At 65.8% G+C, this 19,518-nt stretch overlaps 2 protein-coding genes across 6 annotated transcripts in view; one reads left to right on the top strand and one right to left on the bottom strand.

The window, feature by feature from the left end:
- The first annotated feature begins 863 nt into the window (after positions 1–863).
- PRXL2B (peroxiredoxin like 2B) lies at positions 864–3,756 on the top strand. Of its 2 annotated transcripts, XM_081796317.1 has the most exons (7): positions 869–1,010; positions 1,199–1,403; positions 1,972–2,023; positions 2,515–2,578; positions 2,663–2,738; positions 3,019–3,137; positions 3,576–3,756. In XM_081796317.1, exons 1-7 carry the CDS (start codon positions 948–950, stop codon positions 3,600–3,602), a joined length of 606 nt encoding a protein of 201 aa, XP_081652443.1. In that variant the 5' UTR covers positions 869–947; the 3' UTR covers positions 3,603–3,756. The 2 variants fall into 2 exon arrangements, with proteins under 2 accessions (XP_081652444.1, XP_081652443.1); XM_081796318.1 differs by lacking the exon at positions 3,576–3,756 and having other exon boundaries at positions 864–1,010; positions 2,981–3,092.
- A 1,021-nt stretch (positions 3,757–4,777) lies between these two features.
- Positions 4,778–19,518, bottom strand: part of MMEL1 (membrane metalloendopeptidase like 1) — a 32,015-nt gene continuing 17,274 nt past the window's right edge. For 3 of the 4 annotated variants that reach the window (XM_081796472.1, XM_081796471.1, XM_081796474.1), the window contains 19 exons: positions 19,416–19,496; positions 18,215–18,310; positions 17,701–17,819; positions 17,092–17,157; positions 15,733–15,867; positions 15,560–15,649; positions 11,986–12,122; positions 11,535–11,628; positions 10,170–10,298; positions 9,601–9,699; positions 9,061–9,144; positions 8,580–8,683; positions 8,274–8,332; positions 7,701–7,820; positions 6,712–6,845; positions 6,534–6,599; positions 5,805–5,900; positions 5,284–5,360; positions 4,778–5,182 (listed from right to left, as the gene is read on the bottom strand). In XM_081796472.1, coding sequence (XP_081652598.1) covers positions 5,083–5,182; positions 5,284–5,360; positions 5,805–5,900; positions 6,534–6,599; positions 6,712–6,845; positions 7,701–7,820; positions 8,274–8,332; positions 8,580–8,683; positions 9,061–9,144; positions 9,601–9,699; positions 10,170–10,298; positions 11,535–11,628; positions 11,986–12,122; positions 15,560–15,649; positions 15,733–15,867; positions 17,092–17,157; positions 17,701–17,819; positions 18,215–18,310; positions 19,416–19,496 — 1,886 coding nt within the window. In that variant the 3' untranslated portion in view covers positions 4,778–5,082. The remainder of the gene's footprint in view (positions 5,183–5,283; positions 5,361–5,804; positions 5,901–6,533; positions 6,600–6,711; positions 6,846–7,700; positions 7,821–8,273; positions 8,333–8,579; positions 8,684–9,060; positions 9,145–9,600; positions 9,700–10,169; positions 10,299–11,534; positions 11,629–11,985; positions 12,123–15,559; positions 15,650–15,732; positions 15,868–17,091; positions 17,158–17,700; positions 17,820–18,214; positions 18,311–19,415; positions 19,497–19,518) is intronic. The other variant, XM_081796473.1, reaches the window with a different exon arrangement.

The raw sequence follows: 19,518 nt of genomic DNA, 5'->3' as shown, positions 1-19,518 counted from the left end.
CGCAGATATCTAATTGAGAAAGCGAAGCATTCGCGTGGATTTTAAAGCTGAAATAAGATAAGGGTAAATGCTAAGCCCTTGGGCTCCTCTGCCTATAGGAGTCCCCCCAGAGCCGGGACTCGAGTGCTCACCGCATTCACCTTAACCCTGCCCTGCAAACCGGGCACTAGGTAGCCGCTGTCCCGCTCGCGCTCCCGCCTTCCCGCCCGCCCCGGACCCCAAACTCGGGACCTAGGATCAGGGGACTCCGGTCGCTCTCCGGCTCTGCACCTGGCGGGGCAAAACGGAGCCCGCCCCCACGTGGGGCAGCGCTGTGCGCAGGCGCACCACGTGGCCGCTGCCCAACCGCCCAGCTTCTCCGGCAGCCAGCGCAGCGACGCCATTGGCCGACAGGCTTATGCATATGCAAAACAAGTGACAGAGCGCCGCCCGGGCCGCTGCTGTGGGCGGCAGCGGAGAGGCGGCCTGGGGGCGGGGCCGGCAGAGGAGCGGGCGCCTGGGGGCGGGGCCGGCAGAGGAGCTGGCGTCCGGGGGCGGGGCCAGCAGAGGAGAGGCGGCCTGGGGGCGGGGCCGGCAGAGGAGCGGGCGCCTGGGGGCGGGGCCGGCAGAGGAGAGGCGGCCTGGGGGCGGGGCCGGCAGAGGAGCGGGCGCCTGGGGGCGGGGCCGGCAGAGGAGCGGGCGTCTGGGGGCGGGGCCAGCAGAGGAGAGGCGGCCTGGGGGCGGGGCCGGCAGAGGAGCGGGCGCCTGGGGGCGGGGCCGGCAGAGGAGAGGAGGCCTGGGGGCGGGGCCGGCAGAGGAGCGGGCGTCTGGGGGAGGGGCCGGCAGCGGAGAGGTGACCTGGGGGCGCGGCCTGGACGAGAAGCCGCAGGGGGGCGGGACACGGGCGGGGCGTGGCCAAGCCGGCTGCGAGCTGGGCGCGCAGCCGAAGAGCACGGTGGCAAGTGGACATGAGCGCGGTGGACCTTGCCCGCGTGGGCGCGTGTGTCCTGAAGCATGCGGTGACCGGGGAGGTGAGGCCGGACGAGCGCAGGGCGGTGGGTGGGCCCCTGGCACCAGCCCAGGCGCCCTGGCAGTGGCATGCGCGGCGGGCTTCGGGTCGTGGGGCTGGGGGCGCAGTCCGGGCTTGCGCGGTGCGGGGCTGGGGGCACGGACGCGCGTGGGAGGTGGTCCATCGGCGCCCCTCGCCCGCCCCGCGCAGGCAGTGGAGCTGCGGAGTCTGTGGCTGGAGCAGGCGTGCGTGGTGGCTGGCCTGCGGCGCTTCGGCTGCTCGGTGTGTCGCTGGATAGCCCGAGACCTCAGCAGCCTCAGGGGGCTACTGGACCAGCACGGCGTGCGTCTGGTGGGCGTGGGGCCCGAGGCCCTGGGCCTGCAGGAGTTCCTGGAAGGCGGCTACTTCGCGGGAGGTGCTTGTGCTCCCCTCCCCTCCTCCCACTGTAGCCCCACCAGCTACCTTGAGACCCTTCCCAAGCTCAGGGCAGTGGCCATCCCCTCCTTGCTCAGGCCTGACCCTTCTGTATCCTGGAGCTCCAGTCATGTCTCCGGGGCTCTCCACCTGTTGCCCCTACCTGTGTCCCCCAGGCACGATGTCCCTCCCACCTTGGAAAGAGGCAGGGCCCAGCGGTGATGCTGGCCTCGAATCCCCGAGGGTCTCTACTGGGTGGCAGCAAGACCCCACCTTCCCAGGAGCCTGAAGGAGTATGGCTGGGACAGGAGCCCACCCTGCTAGACCCCTCTCCCTGGCACTCAGGATATGCTCTCCCAGAGCCCTGGGCCCGGTGGCAGAGTCCAGGCGAGCCCCGTGCCTCCCTTTTCTGCCACCTCTGGGCCTCTGCCCCTCCGCTAACAGTGGGGACACTCAGTCCTCTGCTCCTACGTCCTGGGTGGGCAAGCCAGGGGAGTGGGGGGCTGGATGCAGCCAGGTGAGCCGGGGGGGTGGGGGGTGAGTGCACACCTGTGGCGTCTGCTTTCCAGAGCTCTACCTGGATGAGAGCAAGCGCTTCTACAAGGAGCTGGGCTTCAAGCGGTGAGCGGGCGGGGCAGCCGCCTCTTCTCATTCCTCTTCCCCTTGCTGCCCTCTTCCTGGGCATGAGGCTCTGGGGGCATCCACTGCCCGGTCGGTCCTTCTAAGGACTCTCTCTTGGGTGCTGGGTGTCCGTTACGGCTGTTGGTTAGGCCTCTCACCCAAGATCTACCCCCTTTCCGGCCACCTCGGGTGCCTGTGTCGTAGGCTGGCTGCCTGGCCTGACTAGTGGTGCCCAGCTGACTCAGATCTCTGGGCTCACCCAGCGGGGGGGGGCCAGCCCACACTCCCCAAATCTTCTGCGGGGCCCCAGGCCTACTGGCCCCCAGGCTGGCTGCCCCATGCCGCCCCCCCCCCTCCCCCCCCGCCCCGAGTCCCTGGTGAGATGCTTGTGAGAATCTGGTGGGTGTGTCTTGTAGAGACTGGGGATAGAATTGCTGGGCAAGTCTTCGCCGAAGAGCCGGGGGCCGGACTAGCCAGCTGTGTCTTCACAGGTACAACAGTCTGAGCATCCTGCCAGCCGCCCTGGGGAAGCCCGTGCGCGATGTGGCCCTCAAGGTTTGTGATGGCCAAGGACGGGTGGGACTTGAGGTGGTGGGGCTTCCCTGTAGGGCTGACCTGGACCTGCCTCCCTCCTTCCAGGCCAAAGCTGCTGGCATCCAGGGGAACCTGTCCGGGGACTTGCTGCAGAGCGGAGGGCTCCTGGTGGTCACCAAAGGTAGGTTGGGAAAGGGGTGTCAGAGGCCGATGCCTGGTTGCATGGGGGGCCGAGGTCACATCCTGGGCTGGGAAGATCTGGCTGAACTTGGTGGCATGTCCCGACCCTCTCTGCCTCCCTTCCTCTGGCTTCCTGACCTTGTCAAGTCTTCTCTGTGCTGGGTGGGCTGCGGCCAGGACAGCTCCCTTGTCAGGGTAACCAGGTGGAGTCTCGGACAGCGAGGGGTGTCTCCCTCCTCCCAGCACGCAGGGGCATCCTGACCGCCTCCCCACCGCTGTAGGTGGTGACAGAGTGTTGCTGCACTTCGTCCAGAAGTCTCCGGGAGACTATGTCCCCCGGGAGAGCATCTTGCAGGCCCTGGGCATCCCCGCGGAGGGCTGTGCCAGCGAGGCACCCCAGGTGAGCTTGGGCCTGGGGAGCACGCCGCCTGCTAAGGTCAGCAGTTCCCTGGGTTGAGTGCTGGGTACGACCAGGTGCCAGGCTGCACCTGCAGGGTTGACGTACTTCTGCGCTCATGGCAGCCCGGGATGTCACTGTCACCCCACTGTGCAGGGGGAAGCAGGCTGAGGACAATGGGGAACCAGGGGCAAGGGTGGCCAGACGGCCTGGCACAGCAGGGCTCTCCCCAGAGGGCAGGGGGCTGCCCGTCCTCTCAGCCTGGGGAGGGTCGCAGTTTGCCCACAGCCAGTGTTAGTGTGGTCCTGGTGGCTGACCTCCTGTGTCCCGAATAGAGGGGATTTTCTAGCACTTGGGCCCCAGACTGCTGGTGGGTGGGACCAGCTGCTTTGGACTCTGGGGAGTGCGGCTGGCCTGAAGGGGACCCTGCTGTGTCCACAGTGTGCTGAGGGGGCGTGCACAAGGTGAAGACCAAGGCCTCCGAGGGCCTGGGAGGCGTCTGCTGCCTTGAACACTGGGAGCTGGATGTGAAGAATCTTTCTGGAATCTCTGGACCGGGGCACCAAACTCTGCCTGGGCCTCTGTGACAATGAGCATTAAACTCGTTTCTGGGCGGAGTTTATCTTCATTGGCTCTGATCCCGTCGTCCTCGCAGGGGACGTGGGCCTGCAGGCTTCCTTGGGAGGGGCCGGCAGAGGGGAGGAAATGGCCCTGCAGCCTCCCTGAGGGCCTCAGGCCTTTGGCACAGGAGGGCCAGGGGTCAGAGGACCGCGCAGGGTGCGGGAGATGAGGATATGGTCAGGTCAGAGCTCATACTGGGTGGGTGTCCAGGGAGATGTTGCCCCGCAGCTGCTGGGCACGGTGGACAGTGAGGCTTAGGGAGGGGGCTAGTCGGCTGGAAGGACCTTCTCCGATGAGATCTATCATTTGCACCCGACTGGGGTGGCTGGCCTGGCCCAGCTGGTTCATCCAGCTCTGCCATGCCCCCAACCCCCCCACACCATTCCTTGGGGGGATGTGACAGGCACCTGGAACCTAGTGTCCAGAGCGGAAACCTGCCCCTGCCCACTGTGCCTGGGGCTCTTTGGTCTGGGTGCGTTCAGATGACCTCAGCACCACCCCTCTACCCGCCCCCCTCGCCTTGGCCAGGATGACCACAGTGGCCTCCTAGCTGGCCTCCCAACTTCCTCCCACCTTCCCCCCTGCCCCGTTTGGTACTACTCTTGGGGGTCTTTAAAACATCAGAGCAGGTGACAGTGTCCCTTTGTGGTTTAACCCCGCCACCGGCCTCTAGTTACATAAAACCCGAAGCGTAGATTCTGATCTATGGCTCCCCAGTTCCCTCCACCCACCTCCTGACCTCAGCCAGCTCCTGAGTCAGTGGCCCCTCCTCCCATCTGAACCGGTGGTCCCTGAGGGCCAGTATTTGGGGGCGTCCTGGCACAGAGACCCCGGGGGGCTCACCAGGTGTGGCCCTCCCTCTGCAGGGTGCCCTGCTGTTTCCCTGTCTGGCTGCTGTTTTGCCCAAGGCCACCAGCAGTCAGCGCCCAGCCAGATGCTGTCCCCGAACAGTCAGCGGCAGGTACAGACAGGGGCTCCGCCACCCCCTACCCCCCCCCCCCCCAACAGACAAGGCAGATGGCTTCTTCTTTGAAGCGTTTACTTAGCTCAAGTCTGAAGCTCATGGACAGCTGACTGGGATGTTTGGGGAGGGTGCAGACAGGTAAACGCGTCTACAGGGCTGGGGCACCGTGCCCCTCACCGCAGGCACGGAGGGCGCCGGGCAGTCACCGCTTGCCCTGGGTGCTGGGGCCGCGGCTGCGCTCCGGGCCCCGCGCGGGGCCGGCCGCGTGTGCGCGTTGGCCTTGCCCGTGGCTCCAGCTGCACGTGCGAGGGCCGCCTGGCCTCCCGCGGCGGGTGGGCGTGGCCACAGTGTGGCTGGCCAGGGCTACCAGACGCGGCATCGCTCCCGCGGGTGCATGGGGGTGCCCCGGGCACAGTGGAAGGCGTCCGCGAAAGCCGCCAGGTTCTGCAGCGAGCCCAGCACCCTGCGGGCGGCCAGGGGCCTGAGCCAGCTGGCCTGGGCCCCGGGGGTGGGCGCTGGGGGGCGGGATGGGGGTTGCGCGCACGGATGCAGGGGGCTACTCGCCTGTACTTCAGGGGGCTGTGGACGTCGGTCTTGAGAGACTGCACGGCGAACTCAGGCCGGTAAGACCCGCACCACACCTGTGGGGGCGTGAGGGGCGTGGCTGTGGAAGGGGGGAGGGGCGGGCCTGGGGGGATGGGACGCAGGAATCAGGGGGGCCCTGAGGGCATCCAGGCGGGGGTGGGGCGGGCCTAGGGGGGCAGGGACACGCGTGTGCTCTCACTTCTTTCTAGGCACCAGGGAGTCTCCCGCCTGTCCCGTCCCAGGCTGTCCCTTCTTGGGTGGGGGAGGGAAGCCAGCCTCCTCTCCCCAACTGGCCCAGCTACACCTGAAGCCCCCCAGCTCCAACCCTCTGCTTCCTTTTCCTCCAGGAAGCCTTACAGGCTGGCAAGTCTGCTTCTGCCCGGCCTGCCCTCTCAGCGTGGCCCTGGAAGTGCCCCTCAGTGGAGGCCTTCCAAAAACGTGGTGGGCGACCGGTGCCCAGCTGCTGAGGCGGCAGGCAGGGTGGGGACGGTGGCTCCTACCTGGGCATAGTTGATGAAGAAAAGCTGGTCGTAGGTCAGTTCCAGTCCTGGCAGCTGCTTGTCCTTGCCACCGTCTGCCATCCACTTTAGGTAAGCCTGCAGACGCCAAACAGGTGCTGGGCCCGGGCCCGTCCTTGCTCCTGGGGTCAGCACCGGCCTGGGGTCCGGGCAGAATGGAGGTCTGGCTCCACGGCCCTGCTCCCGGCGGAGGTCCTGCCTCAGCACCTGACGGCCCTTCGAGCACCCCGGGGACGGCGCTCCTGCCCTGACGGCCTGGTGCTCACCTCCGTGCCACAGCGGCTGGGCCCTGGCCCTGGGGCCGGGGTGGGGGGGCTGGGGGGCGGGGGGGGGGGTGGTGGGGGGGAGGATCCCTGCCCAGGCTGCCACGCAGCGCCCACCTAGAAGGAGCTCCGAGGCCCGGTGCCTCAGGCTGCAGGTGCAGGGACGATGCCACGGCTGGCGGGGACGTGGTGAGTGCCACTATCTTACCGGGGGAGAGTCAGTGGCTCCCCTGGGGTTCGAAGGCTCAGGTAAGGTCAGGGTAAAATGTGGGCAGCACAGCCAGGTGCCCATTCACCCGCAGCCAGGCTGGCTCCCCCAGGGCACAGCTGCTTTCCGGGACAGACGGAGAAGGGTTCCCGGGGTGCCTCGGCCTGCGCAGGGCACGGTCTCTGCCTCACCGAGGCACCTGTTCCCCTGCGCCCTTGAGGGGCCCCTGCTTGGACCCACCTTATATGCCTGCCGCACTCCTCCGTTGTCAGCAATGTTTTCCCCGAGGGTGCTGAACCCGTTCACCTGCACACAGGACGCGGGACGGTAGGGCGGCCGGGCTCCCCTGCACCCCCCCGGGGGCCAGGGCTGGGGAGCGGGTCCCCGGCGGTGGCGGCGCTGCTGAGGGCCTGCTCACGTTTTGGTGGTCGGCCAGGTCCCAGGAGTATTTTCCGTACTGGTGGACCATGCACTCCGACTGCTCCTGGAAGTGCTGTGCTGAGAAGTTGGTCCACCAATCGAGCATGTTGCCGTTCTTGTCGAAGTTCCGGCCTGGCGGGCAGAGGCGGCTGCCCTCATGGCCCTGCCTGCCCAGTGCCAGCCTCACCGGCACGTCCTCCCAGAAGCCCCAGTATCTAGAGCTCATGGGGGCAGGGGACGGGCCCCTGAAGGGTTGGCACAAGGTCATCGGGCTGCTGAGGCCCGGGAGGGGGCTCTGGTGGCCTACCACCCCACCCCCGAGGTCAGAGCCTGGGGTTTCGGGTCTCGGGGGCACCGTGGTTTAATGCCCCTCGCCGCGATTGTCCAAATTCTGTGAGCCCCAGGTAAGGGGAGCACGTGGTCCTGGGGGCCACGAGGCTGCCCTCAGAAGGTCCCGATGGTCAAGCCCTGTGGGAAAGCCAGCTGGGGCCCCCGTGCGTGGTCACAGGCCACTAGAGCAGGCAGGGGCCGCACCCCCGGGTGGGAGGTGGGGACGTCGGGTCAGCACATCTCTGGGCTGGAGGAGGCTGGCTGCCCCGGGGTGACGCCAGGCCAGGACCTGGAGCTTCAGAAGTGCCCGGGGTAGTGTCACTATCGCCGGTTCACGGGCTCAGGGAAGAGCGGCCCGTGAGGTGGAGTCAGGATCTGGCCCGCGAGCCCTCACACCCTCTTCTCCATGTCTCTGCCCAGAGCAAGGGTGCCGGACGGGGGCCGAGCCTGCCATTCAAGACCTCTCTGCCACCATAGCTCCCCTGGGAACCCAGCAAGTCCTCTCTGCCTGGGTGTCAGTGTCCCCACCTAAATCGTGAAGGGGTTGGATGGACAGCTCCAAGGCCGCCTGTCCCCTGGTCCCCTCCCGGGACTGCTGCTCAGTGGAGAGGGGAGGAGGCCGTGTAGCTCTGACCACCCCCCACGCAGCTTCCCTACCGTTGTCGTCAAAGCCGTGAGTGATCTCATGCCCGATCACCATCCCAATGCCCCCGAAGTTCAAGGCCTGTGGCTGCTCCTTGCTGAAGAAGGGGGGCTGCAGGATCCCAGCGGGGAATACTGCCCGGAGACGGGGGTGGAGACATGTCCGTGAACAACCCTCCCATGGGCCAGGCCCCGGGCGGGCACCCCTGGGGCTCCTGCATCAAACCACACGGCCCGGGGGGGGCAGGGTTGTGACCCCCCCCCCGCCCCCCACGTTACAGACCAGAGAATACAGGGCCCGGAGGTGAGAGGCTGGGGCCAGCATGCGGCAGACCCAAGTTCTCCCGCCCCCCCTCATTCTCTGCTGCCCTCGGGACTGGGGTCTGCTCCCCAGTCTCTAAACCCGGCCCTACCACTCAGACAAAGGTGAGGAACTTCCCAGCAGGTGGGGAGAGGGGTGAAGTCCCTACAGGTGGGGAGAGGTTCTCTCCTCCTGAGAAGAGGCTGGAGGTGCCCCCCAGGAGGGAGGGGAGGGTTCTTCTCTGGCACTGGAGGGGCTGGGCTCAGTCACGGAGGGGTCACACGTACCTATCTGGTTTCGGTTTGGGGAGTAGAATGCATTAACCACGGCCGCCCCGATGATCCAGCTGTGATAGACGGGCCAGTCACTTGGAGCCCGCCTCCTGGACCCTTCCCTCCAGGTCCCTTCCCGGCTGACCAGAGCCCCCACCCTTAGGGCCCCCATCACAGTGGCCGTGCCACGAGACCAGCATTGCCCGCAGCCGGGGCCGGGTCTGGGCAATCCACAGATCTGAATCCTCCCTGAACCCGGGGCTCCGGGTCAGACCCCGGCTGCCCTTCCCGGCCCGCTCGTTCCCGCGTGCCGCCACTCACAGGTTCTGGTCCACTTTCTCCCGAAGCTTCTTGAGGCTCCGCTGGGCACCAGCCTTGAGGTTCTGAAGACCATTTTCAAAGTACTGGTCCTCCGAGAAGTTCAGCTACGGGACAGGGGTGGTCACTGCCGGGTGCGCAGGCAGGGGGGTGGGCAGTGGCTGGGGACCGGCCTTGGGACTGGCTGGGCAGTCCTGCGCGAGGCCGATGGGCGGTGGGTGCGGGTGGTGGGGTTGGGGGACCGGTGCTGGCTCTGGGCCTTCGTGCCACTGAGCACATTCCTTCTCCCTCCCGACCTCAGTTTCCCCATCTGTAACAGGGGGAACTCTGGAGAGCTGCCCACCCAGCGAGGTGGCCGAGACGGCACCACCTGCCAGGAAATTGAAGGCTTGTGGTTCACAGGGCTGGTTCAGGGGCGGATCGGGTCGGGGGTGAGGGGGCAGGTGAAGTTCTCGGGGCCCTCTTGGCCGGGGGTGGGGCGCACGTTGGAATACTCCTCATCCAGGTGCTTGTTCCTCTCCTCCAGGATGTAGTCTGGGTACCCGATCTGCTCCCGGATGCTCATGGCCTAGGGACGACATTGGGGCCGGTCGGTGACTGCCCCACCGTGGGAACCCCAGCTCTGCCCCTCGCTCATTGCCGCGTGGCTCAGGGGCTGAGGGACTCGACCCCCCCACCCCCCCCTTGCAAGCCATGGGGAGGTTTAATGGGGACAGGTGAGGACCGGCTCAGCCCGACAGCCAGCCAGGGGTCAGATGGGGCGAGGGCCGGGTGCAGTGGGACGGTTTCCGCTTGACATCCTGGCCCAGAGGGGGCTTGCTCCGAGGCCATCCCCACTCATTCGCAAGGGTGCCGGGAGGGTCTCCCACACTTGGCTTCTAGTTCCGCCTCTGAGCAAGCCACACCCAGACCCGGTGTCTTCATCTCTGAAGCAGGTGCAATGACGGTCGCCCCGTGTCCCCGTGCTGGGGCTGCCCTCTCCAGGCAGGATGCCCTGACCGTGGGGCCCCAGCCACCTGCGCACCTTCTCCTGGGCCTTCTTCTTGGATGCCTCGTCCATCCAGCCCAGCTCATCCAGGGTCTCCACGAACACCGCCCGCACCTTGTCAATGAGCTCTCTGACCTGGGAGGACACGTGGCTCTTGTCCTGCGTGTCCAGCATTGGGGTCTCTGCAGGGGTCCGTTCCAAAGCCTCGTCCCTGCCGTGATGTTGGGGCTGGGGGTGTGGAATGCCCCCCCCCCCCCTTCCGGGACAGGGGTCCTGACTGCTGGGCGTTCTCCTGGGTGAGCCTAGGGCCTGCCCGCCCCTGGACTCACAGCCTGTATGGCCTGTAGGCCTTTCCCAGACAGGCCTGTAGGGTTGGGGGTGGGGCCTCTGGCCTCCCCATGTGACGGGGCGCCAGGCAAACGTGTGCTCCCCGGTACCCCCTGGGCACACACGGGCTGCTGGGGGGCCAGCAGGGTCCCGGCACTGGGAGCCCGGAGTCACCCTGTGGGGCGGGGGGGTGTGGGGCTGTGACCCGTGCCCCCACCCACCATGGGCAGCGTCCCTGTGGGGAGGGGCCGCAGACAGACTGAGCACAGGGCACCCACCGCATCCTTGCCGTCTCTGGGAAAGGCCTCCCTGACGTAGAGGGAGCCCACGGCGCCCTCCATGTTGCTGTTGACGTAGCTGACACATTCTCGCCAGCGCACCTCCTCCACGGTCGTGCCATAGAGCGCCTGCCGCGTAGAGCACCCATTCACGCACTGCCGCCCCCCTGTCCTCAGCCCGAGCGCCCAGCGGCCAGAGCGGGGCACCGATGAACTCTGACCTCCCCTGGGAGCGCCGGCCGTGGGCGCGGGCAGGACGGTGTGTGCGCTTTTCAGGGGAGGGCTCCCCACCCGGGCTGGAAGTCTGGCCTCTGCCCCGGGGCGGGGGTAGGACCCTGCTCAGTCCCAAGTGCCACCTTGCCCCCCGTTCTCGCCGCCCTGGCCTGGCTGGCCAGCCCGACTCTGACCTCTTGGACTACAGCCCCCCACTGAAGCACAGGCTGGTGTTGACTCTGGGGGCCCTGGGGGCCGCATCCAGCTCAGCCGTAAGCCACCGGCTCTCCGGCCCCCAGTGGGTTTTCCATCGCCGGAGTGGAGACGCTTGGCCAGTAGTGTTTCCACCCCACCCGCCAAGGCAGACGCCCCGACTTGCCCCAACTTTCCCGATGCGCTGGAGGGCTTCTGTCCGTCCCATTTCTCTAGCGAAGGACCTGGGGGTCCGCCTGACTCCCCTGCCCTTCAGCCCCCTGCTCGTACCTCAACTGTCTGTCGTCCACACTTGCGTCTGCTCCTGAGGCCCTGGTCCAACCCGTCACCCCGCCCGGACAACGTGTGTCTGCACTCTGACCCCACGCCCCCTCTGATCGAGGCCTTGGAACAGCCACCATGACCACAGGCCTTCCCAGTGGGTCCCCTGCCTCTGCCCTGCCCGCACCCCCACCCCCAGCAGCCAGAATGACCACACAAGCAGGACACTAGGCTGTGGCTCCCGCTCTGAACACCCTGGTGGCTTTCAAGGCACGTGGAATCCACGTTTGGCTCAGTCCCACGCTTGCGGGCCCCCACCTGTCTCCCTGACCCCGTCTCCTTCCTTCCCACCACGTGGCCTGGGGGTGTCCTGCCTTGGGAATCTGCCCCCAGCCTCTTCGTGTCTGGGTCATTCTTGCCTGGAGGTCTCCAGTGTCACCCTCACAGAAAGGCCATCTCTATCCCATACCTTCCTGTCACGTCCTACTTGTTGCTTTTGAAAGAGCGGCTCTCCGGTTTGGTGACTGTCCCAAGAGGGCAGGCGTTGTCAGCCTCTTGCATGGCTCTGCCCCCGGTGTGGACCTTGGCGTTTGGCCCAGAGCAGGTGCCCCGCACCATGAACTAAGTGAACAAATGACAGGCCAGGGGTAGGAGCCACCTGCGTGGGGCCCCACTCACCTTACGGTAGTTAGCTCGCGCATCCTTGAATCGCTGGCTCAGGCTACTAATGCGGTCCAGCACCAGGCGCCAGGCCAGGTAGTTCTGCATGGTCCTGTGGGCAGGAGGCAGAGGGCGGGGCATATGACAGGCGCGTGGAGTTTGTCCAGAGTGGGGATTGGGCTTGTGGGCCCTTAGTCAACGGCTTCTGCGACGAACAGGCGCTCGCCCCAAGCAGGGTGGTGGAGAAAGCCTCTGGGACAACCTCCAGATACAGCCTGTCTGTTCCTAGATGCCTGAAAAGTCCCAGGGAGGGTTCGCATCTCTCACTAAGGTTCTGTCGGCCACTAATATTTATCTGCCCAGAGAAGATGCTCCCTGGGGTACTCTCCCATGAGGAGACGTGGAGGGGGTGGGGGCGGGGCCAGAGGCCGAGATGCCGAGGCCTCTGGGGACCTTCCCGGGGCCTCACCTGGCTGAGTAGACATCGATGATGTCTTCAAGGTTCCGGAGGTAGGGGATGCCATACACCACTACTTCCTCATCTGGCAGAAGTTTGATTTTGACAGAGGACAGCACAGATTGTATGAAGAGGGTCCAGTTAAACCCCTGGGAAGGCGGGCGTGCGGAGAAAGAGGGAGAGAACAGAGAGGTAGGTAGACACGGCTCGTGGGGATCCAAGAAACCCAGCCCCCACCAGAGAATATTTGGGGAATCAGAGGGAAGGCACAGATGATCAGAGTCAGGGTGAGGGTGGGTGACATCACCACAGAGCCTACAGACTGTGGAAAGAGATCATGCCAACATATTTGAAAACTTGAGTGTGATGGAAAAATTCCTGAAAAGAGTTTAGCAATACGATCTATAGAATATATATCTAGTAAATATAAGAATAGTAGAAATATAGTCTTATAGGTAATAAATTGATCTTTCATTTGAAATATTCCCACATGGAAATTTCTAGAACCATCTGCCTTTTCCAGTGGATGCTATCTGACATTTGTGGAAGACATACTGCCAGTCCTACTCAACTTTCCAGAGGAGAGAGGAAGAGAAAAGTGTTCTCAATCTGATTTATGAGGCCAAGAAAAACTTGAATCCCCAAATAAGGATATTACAAGGAAAGAAGGTAACAGGCTAGTGTCGTTTATGATCATAGACAAAAAAAATCCTATGGAAAATATTAGCAATTAGGATTTATCCATACCTACATAATATGGATAATACATCACAGCCAAATTTGATTTATTCAAGAATTCAAGTTTGGTGTGTAAAATTTGAAAATCGAATCAAGTAATTCACGGTGATAACTAGATAAAGCAGGATAATCACATCCTCATTTTTTTTATTAAGAAATTTTTTTTAATGTTTATTTTTGAGAGAGAGAGAGACAGAGCGTGAGTGGGGGAGGAACAGAGAGAGAAGGAGACACAGAATCCGAAGCAGGCTCCAGGCTCCGAGCTGTCAGCCCAGAGCCGGACATGGGGCTTGAACCCATGAACTGTGAGATCAAGACCTGAGCCGAAGTCAGGGGAGGGGCAGAGAGAGAGGGAGACACAGAATCCGAAGCAGGATCCAGGCTCTGAGCTGTCAGCACAGAGCCCGACGCGGGGCCCGAACCCACGAACCGTGAGATCGCGACCTGAGCTGAAGTCGGACGCTTGACCGACTAAGCCACCCAGGCGCCCCGATCACCTCGTAATTTCAATGGATGCAGGAAGAAAGGCGTTTAATGAACTTTGCCGTCTGTTCATGACAAGAAGTCCTAGCGGACTAGAGCTAGAAGGTAAATTCAACAGTCTGGTGAGGGGAACCTACATACAGCAGCAGCAACCCAGAAAACAAAACCGCCCACAGCAAATGTCAAAACTGAGGGAGGAAACAGGACGTCTACTAGCGTGACTGACTGTCCCTGCCAGCTCAACCAGACAAGTAAATGACAGAAAATCAGTAAGGGTTTGAAAGGGAAGAAATAAAACTTATCGTTCACAAAGGACGTGATTTCACGTGCATAAAACCTGAAAGGAACTGCAGATACGTAGGGTATTGGAACGAGCGTGTGCGCAGAGGCCCTGTCCGAGGTCGGAGCCTCTGCACAGGAGCAACAAAGAATCCGAAGATACATCACACAGGAAGACCTTTCGTGCCAGTGTCAGAAACCGAAGGGCTTGGGGCGCCCGGGTGGCTCAGTCGGTTGAGCGTCCGACTTCAGCTCAGGTCGTGATCTCACAGCTCGTGGGTTCGAAACCCGCATCGGGCTCTGTGCTGACGGCTCGGAGCCCGGAGCCTGCTTCGGATTCTGTGTCTCCGTCTCTCTCTGCCCCTCCCCCACTTGTGCTCTGTCTCGCTCTATCAAAAATAAATAAAATGTAAAAAAAATAAATAAAAATTAAAAAAAAGAGTGCAGCGGGGGCGCAAACTGCTGTGTTCTCAAACTTGACTGTGCGGCCGTCAGCACGGCTGGCCCGGGGAGATGGGGTGTGGCGACGGTGAGATGTTGTCTCACCCACAAAACGTAGGACAAGACAACCCAGTGCAGGTGAGTGAACTGTCCGGGTCCGACGGCCCGTCTTGTGGAGGGAGAAGTCGGGGTGGGGGCCTTGGGGACGGGCCGTGTGGACGTGCACACTCGGAGCCAAGTCTAAGCGTTATAAACGCGTTCTACAGCGGACAGCCCAACGCCTGGCTTCTGGGACGTTCCCCCAAGCTTCTTCGCCATCTCCGCGGCACGGCGCCTGCAGGCCGTGGGCATTCTCTTCTCTCTCTCCTCTTCCCACTGTTAGTACGTTTGCAGATCCTGCTGGCTCTATCTTCCAACCGGATCAGAAACCACCCCTCTCGCCACGTCGGCTAGCGTCTCCACCTGCCAGCGTTCACCGCCTGGTCTTCAGTGTGAGTCAAGTCTGTGCCCCAGGCCCTCTCACGTGCCCTGGAGGCCTGGCATCGTCCACCCCTTCACCGCCGGTGCCTCCTCTGACCTCCGGTCACCCTGCAGCCCCTGCCTCAGGACCTGGCCCTTGGCTGCCCCTTTGGGCCACACGCCCCAGACGGTCCCTCTTCCCGAGACTTCTCTCCTGCATCAGCTTCGTGGCGCAGCCCTTCCTGGCCGCGTTGTCCCACCGCCTCCCTGCTCTCTGCACGCAGGCCTCCCCGCCTGGGCTGCAGTGTAGACACGAGGCGGGGGTTGCCCGCTTGGCTCACTGCTGGAGCCCGAGCCAGAGGGGGGCCTCGTCCCCCACAGTGCCCGCTGTGGCGGGGGTGGGGGGGGGCAGCTGTTGGGTTGTGTTGAGGGGCGGGTCGAAGCAGATCACCACTGGGAGCAGGTGCCAAGGAAGAGGGCAGGCTCCAGGGGCCATAGAGCCTTCCGGAACACCAAGTGCCATGAACCCTGGGCAGGAGTCTCTGGAGTTCTCCTGCTTTGTTCTCTGGCTCCAGACCCTGGCATTTTCTGGTCAGGAGTTAGGAGCTGGAGTGTCTGTCCCACCCCTGCCCTCTGCCCCGACTCGGGCTTCGGTGGTAGGGCTGGCGTGGCTATCACTGCGTTTCTGTCCCTCCTGAGGGGAGGCTCCGGACAAGTCTGCGGCTCAGGGTACCCGGCCACCTGAGTTCAGGGTTGGGTGGGGTGCAAAACCCGGCTCCCCTCTGTCTGGCCTGGGCTGCTCCTCCCCAGCCCCCTGCGGCCAGGCCTGGCCAGCAGGGAGGGCGGGCCTGAGGGTCTGGCGGGGCGGGGCCGGGTCATGCAGGGGCTCAGAACAGGCCCCAGGGACGCAGTGCCCGGGGCGAGGGTCGCTCTGGTGAGTCAGGACCCCTCCCGGCTTATCTCCTGCTCAGGAAAGCGGGGTCCTCGCGGTATCCACCTCACAGATGGGGTGGCCCTGCGTGCCTGGACGGCCCGCCTGCACCTGCCGTCCCAGTGCGAGAGTGTCCCTGTCTGGGTGACCTCTGCGCGCGTGGGCGTGTTTCTGCGGCTTGGCCCGCGGAGGCGGGGCCGGGAGGGGGGCGGGGCCGGGGCCCGTCGGGGGGGGGGGGGGGGGGCGGGGACTTGCCTTCAGGCCAAACTTGTTCTGGAGCTCCTCCAGGCCCATCCTGTGGTACAGAGTGGTGACGTCATGCCTCTCCTCCTGCGGGGCCGTGGCCTGCACGGGGGGCCGGGGGGTGTCACACCGGGGGGCGGGGCGGCCGGGACCCCGGCCCCCCCGGCCCCGCCCCGCGGCCTCACGTTTGCCAGCTGCGTCTCGAGCTCCAGCACCTGCGCCATGTCCTCCCGCACCAGGTAGCCGTTCTCGGGGAGGTTCATGTCCGCCCGCAGCATCGCGGCCACCGACACCATGAACTGCAGGTACGCTTCCCGCACCTGGGCCGAGGGAGGCAGGACTCGGTCCGGCGGCCTCGGCCCCCGCGGCCCCCACGGAGCTCTCTGTGGGGGCGGGGGTGGGCGTAGGACACGAAGCGGGCCCCCGGGATGCTCCCGGGGCCAACCTCGCCGGCGGGCGGCGGGACGGGGCGCTCCAGACCGTCCGCGCCCTCCCGGGCCGGGCCGCAGCCGCCACTCGCACTCGCGGACAGGCCGGTGCAGCGGCCGCGGGCTCCGCGTGAGTGGCCTGCTGCCCCGGACCTGCGTGGGGAGCCACACGCTGAGGTCACGCCCCGACGGCTCGGGGCTACGCTTCCGCCCCATCCCCCACGTCCCTGGGCTTGCACGGGACGGAGAGACCTGTTCTGTCTCCGTGGTTGCCTACAAAGTGCTGGGCGTCTAGCGGGTGCCCCGTAAAGGCCCCGGGGCCGGCCAGGGCTGTCAGATGCCAGGGTCCAGGGCGGGCTGCCCTTAGCCAGGCTGGACTCAGCCAGGGGGTCAGGCACTGGGTCCGGAGGGTCGATGCCCTTCCTGGACCTGCCTTCTTTGCGCCTCATCCTGGGAGGGGCTTTCCTCCCAGGCAGGGTCCTCAGAGGCCACACCTCTGGCGTCAGGCCCGTCGTCGCCCTTGGCCTGGCTGTCTCCGCTCCGCTAGCCCACCCGTGGCTCCTTCTGTCAGCCACACTCGTCTCTGCCCCTGGCTGGACCGTCCTTCATGGCCCGGCTCACAGCCCGCCTCCGCCAGGAGGCCCACCATCCTGCTTTCTGGCCGAGGGCTATTTCACAATTGCACCTCCCGCAGCCGGCTCCCAGCTCTTCCCTCTGGCCCAGCTCGCCACTGTCTGCCCCTTGCCTCGCTCCTCCCTGGACCAGGAACCCAGTGGTTACGAGAGCCCCGCGCTCAGGTGGCCTGAGTTCAGATCTCGACGGGCCCTACGCGGTAGACCGGCAGTGTGGACCGCAGTCCTCACCGGTGAGACGGGGGTGAAGGGCGTGGGCCTCGGGGCCACCGGCTCAGCTGAGCCTGTCCCCATACGTGGCACGTGGTGTTTAGGGACGGTCCCTTCGACCCGCAGCTCTCAGCGCCCCGCAGGCATTCACAAAGGCTAGCCATGGGGGGCGGGGTCAAGGGGACCACGGGCAGGCCGGCCGCAGGGGGGCCCTAAGGCTGCCGGGGAGGGGGGGCAGCTAAGTGCCTGAGGGGCCGGGGCCGGCCGGACTCACCTTGTGGTTGTTGCCTTCGTCGAAATAGTATTCTCGGGACGGCATGCCCAAGGTGGGCTGGTCTATCTGGAGACACAGAGGGTGTGACCCTGGGCCACGAGCCGGGGTCCCCACAGCCTGGCCGGGGAGGACAGCAGCTCTCTCGACTCCCCCCGAACTGCGCCCAGCGGGAACGTGGGCTCCACCCGGAAGGGGGACGCGCCCCGGCGCTGCTCTCTGCGAGTGACGGCCGGAGGGCCCCGGGGGACGCGCTGCAGGGTGCGCTGACCAGGTGACCCAGGCGACGTGCGGGCCACGTGCAGGGCCTCGCGGCGCCCTCGCCCTCCCTGCGTGGCGCGGGCTCGCTGTGGCCGGCGGTGGCTTTCTGAGGTCCGTTTTCCTGCCCTGGAGCCCGAGGCCCGGACAGACGGCACGCAGGCGGCTCCTCTGACCGGGACCCGGTCCCCCGGCAGCCGGCGCCCCGGGCGGGACGTGGACAAGGGCAGGGCCCTGGGAACGCCCCCGGGGCTCACCCGCCCCCCCCCCCCCCCCCCCCGGCCACGGCCCTGCGGGCGCCCCCAGCCAGGCGCCAGGGACCCGGCCTACCCCGGCCCCCCGCGCGGCTCGTACGTAGATGATGTGCCGGCTGGAGTTCTGGTCGTCGTTCCAGACGAACAGGTCGATGAGGACGCGCCTGTTGAACTGCGCGTTCATCAGGGCCAGCTGCTGCTCCAGCTCCCACTTGGGGCCTGGGGGGTCAGTGCCTCACGCTGCAGACCGCTGCGCTCCCGGGGGTCCCAGGCCAGGCCCTCGTCGGACAGTGGGCCCCGGCCCCCTAAGCCCCAGAGCTCGGGGGACATGGTGGCGGCAAGCACACCTGCGGGCCCCGGCGCCGGGGACCCGCTGCGGGACAACGGGGCCAGGGGTGGCCGGGCACCTGGTGCACCCGCGCCCCGCCCCCACGCCCCGGGTCCGGGAGGTGAGTGCCCCCGGGGGCCTGGAAGGGTCGCCCTCTGCAGGGCTGGGGAGCCCACTGGCAGCGGGTGCGAACTCGCCGGCCTGAGCCCGCGAGGGCTCGGCTCCGGGGAGCCCCGGGCGGTGACACCTGTGTGCTGAGCGAGGCTGCCGCAGGCCCCGGCCTTACCTACGCTCTCGTTCCACTTGTCCATGGCCACCGGCCAGCCGCCCATGAGATCCAAGATGTTCAGCAGGGGCCGCGAGTCTCGTTTTTCTATCACGCCTGCGAGGGAAGGAGGGTCACTCGCCTCCCCGACACCCACCTTCACACAGGCCCGTGGGGACGCTGCACGCCCGGCACAAAGCCAGGCCCCCGTCACACGGGGACGGGGACGGGCCCGGGAGGAGCAGAGACGGACGCAGGTGTGAGGGGCCCCGGGGGGTGACTGAAGCAGACGCGCCGGCAGGACACGGGGCGTGGGAGGGGGACAGGCGACCGGGTGGTGGCGGAGCCAGGCTGAGGGAGGCCCTGCGGCCCGGGGGTGCTGCACGGGTGGGGGGCGCCAGCACCGTGGCCGGCCGAACACTCTGGACTGGACGTGGACAACTTGTGCAGGGCAGCGGAGGTCCGGCAGGGAGCTGGGGAACTGGGGTCACACGTAAGGTGACGGTGAGGGTCCGGTGGCAGGGCGCCAGGTCACTCGGTTTGGCGGAGACTCACAGGGAGGCAGGGGCATGGGGGAGCCTCATGGTGGAAAGAGGGAAGGTTCCGGGCGAGCCCAGATGGGGGCCGGGGTTTCGGGAGGCACGAGCCAGAAGCTGGCGGCTTCCTCTGGCTGCTCCGGAGTCGGATGCGGGGACAAAACAATGAGCCCTCAGTACTAAGCGGGGGGTGGGGGGGGGTGGGTGGGGGGGGTGGGGGTGCTCCCCACAGAGCAGCCGACACCCCAAGCTGGGCTTGCAGACCCCCAGGCAGGGACACGAGGGGAGACAGGCCAGAGGGGCACGGGGTGTGGGGGAGCCATTCCTAGGAGCCCGAGCACAGGGCAGTCCCGTAACAGTACCCGGGTACACGTGTGGACACTCGCGGACACACATGGACGGACACACACACGGACACACGCGGACACAGACACACACGCGTGTGCGCCTTCCCTGGGGCTTCCAGGTGCGCCCCTCAGCATTGTCCTTCTGCCCGGACGGTGTGGCCCGGGCTGGGGTCAGGGTGTAAACAGGATCACGGGCAGCTGGCAGTAAGTCCCTGCCCCCGGGGGAGCCTGGGCCCGGCGGCCAGGTGGGGGCACAGCCCCCGTGGCCGCGAGTCCTGAGTGGCATCCAGCTGCCAGGCACTGCTGCGGGGACTGTGGGGTCCCGGACCCCCCACTCACTCTCGTTCATGCAGGAGCGGTACAGCATCTTGGCTTTCTGTACAGCCGGCCTGTCCTTGGCGGTGGAATTCTCCAGCACTCCTGTGGGCAGGGGAGGGGGCTG

Source organism: Panthera onca, chromosome C1 (assembly GCF_046562875.1).
Source record: "Panthera onca isolate mPanOnc1 chromosome C1, mPanOnc1 haplotype 2, whole genome shotgun sequence".
In the NCBI taxonomy this organism is placed as follows: domain Eukaryota; kingdom Metazoa; phylum Chordata; class Mammalia; order Carnivora; family Felidae; genus Panthera; species Panthera onca.
Note: the sequence above shows the minus strand (reverse complement) of the source record. Positions and strands in the feature narration are given on the sequence as shown.

Coding starts and splice junctions, on each gene's coding strand:
- PRXL2B (XM_081796317.1), top strand. CDS start 948: ATGAGCGCGGTGGACCTTGCCCGCGTGGGCGCGTGTGTCCTGAAGCAT. Junction 2,024..2,514: donor AAGGAGCTGGGCTTCAAGCG/GTGAGCGGGCGG, acceptor GTGTCTTCACAG/GTACAACAGTCTGAGCATCC. Junction 2,579..2,662: donor TGCGCGATGTGGCCCTCAAG/GTTTGTGATGGC, acceptor CCCTCCTTCCAG/GCCAAAGCTGCTGGCATCCA.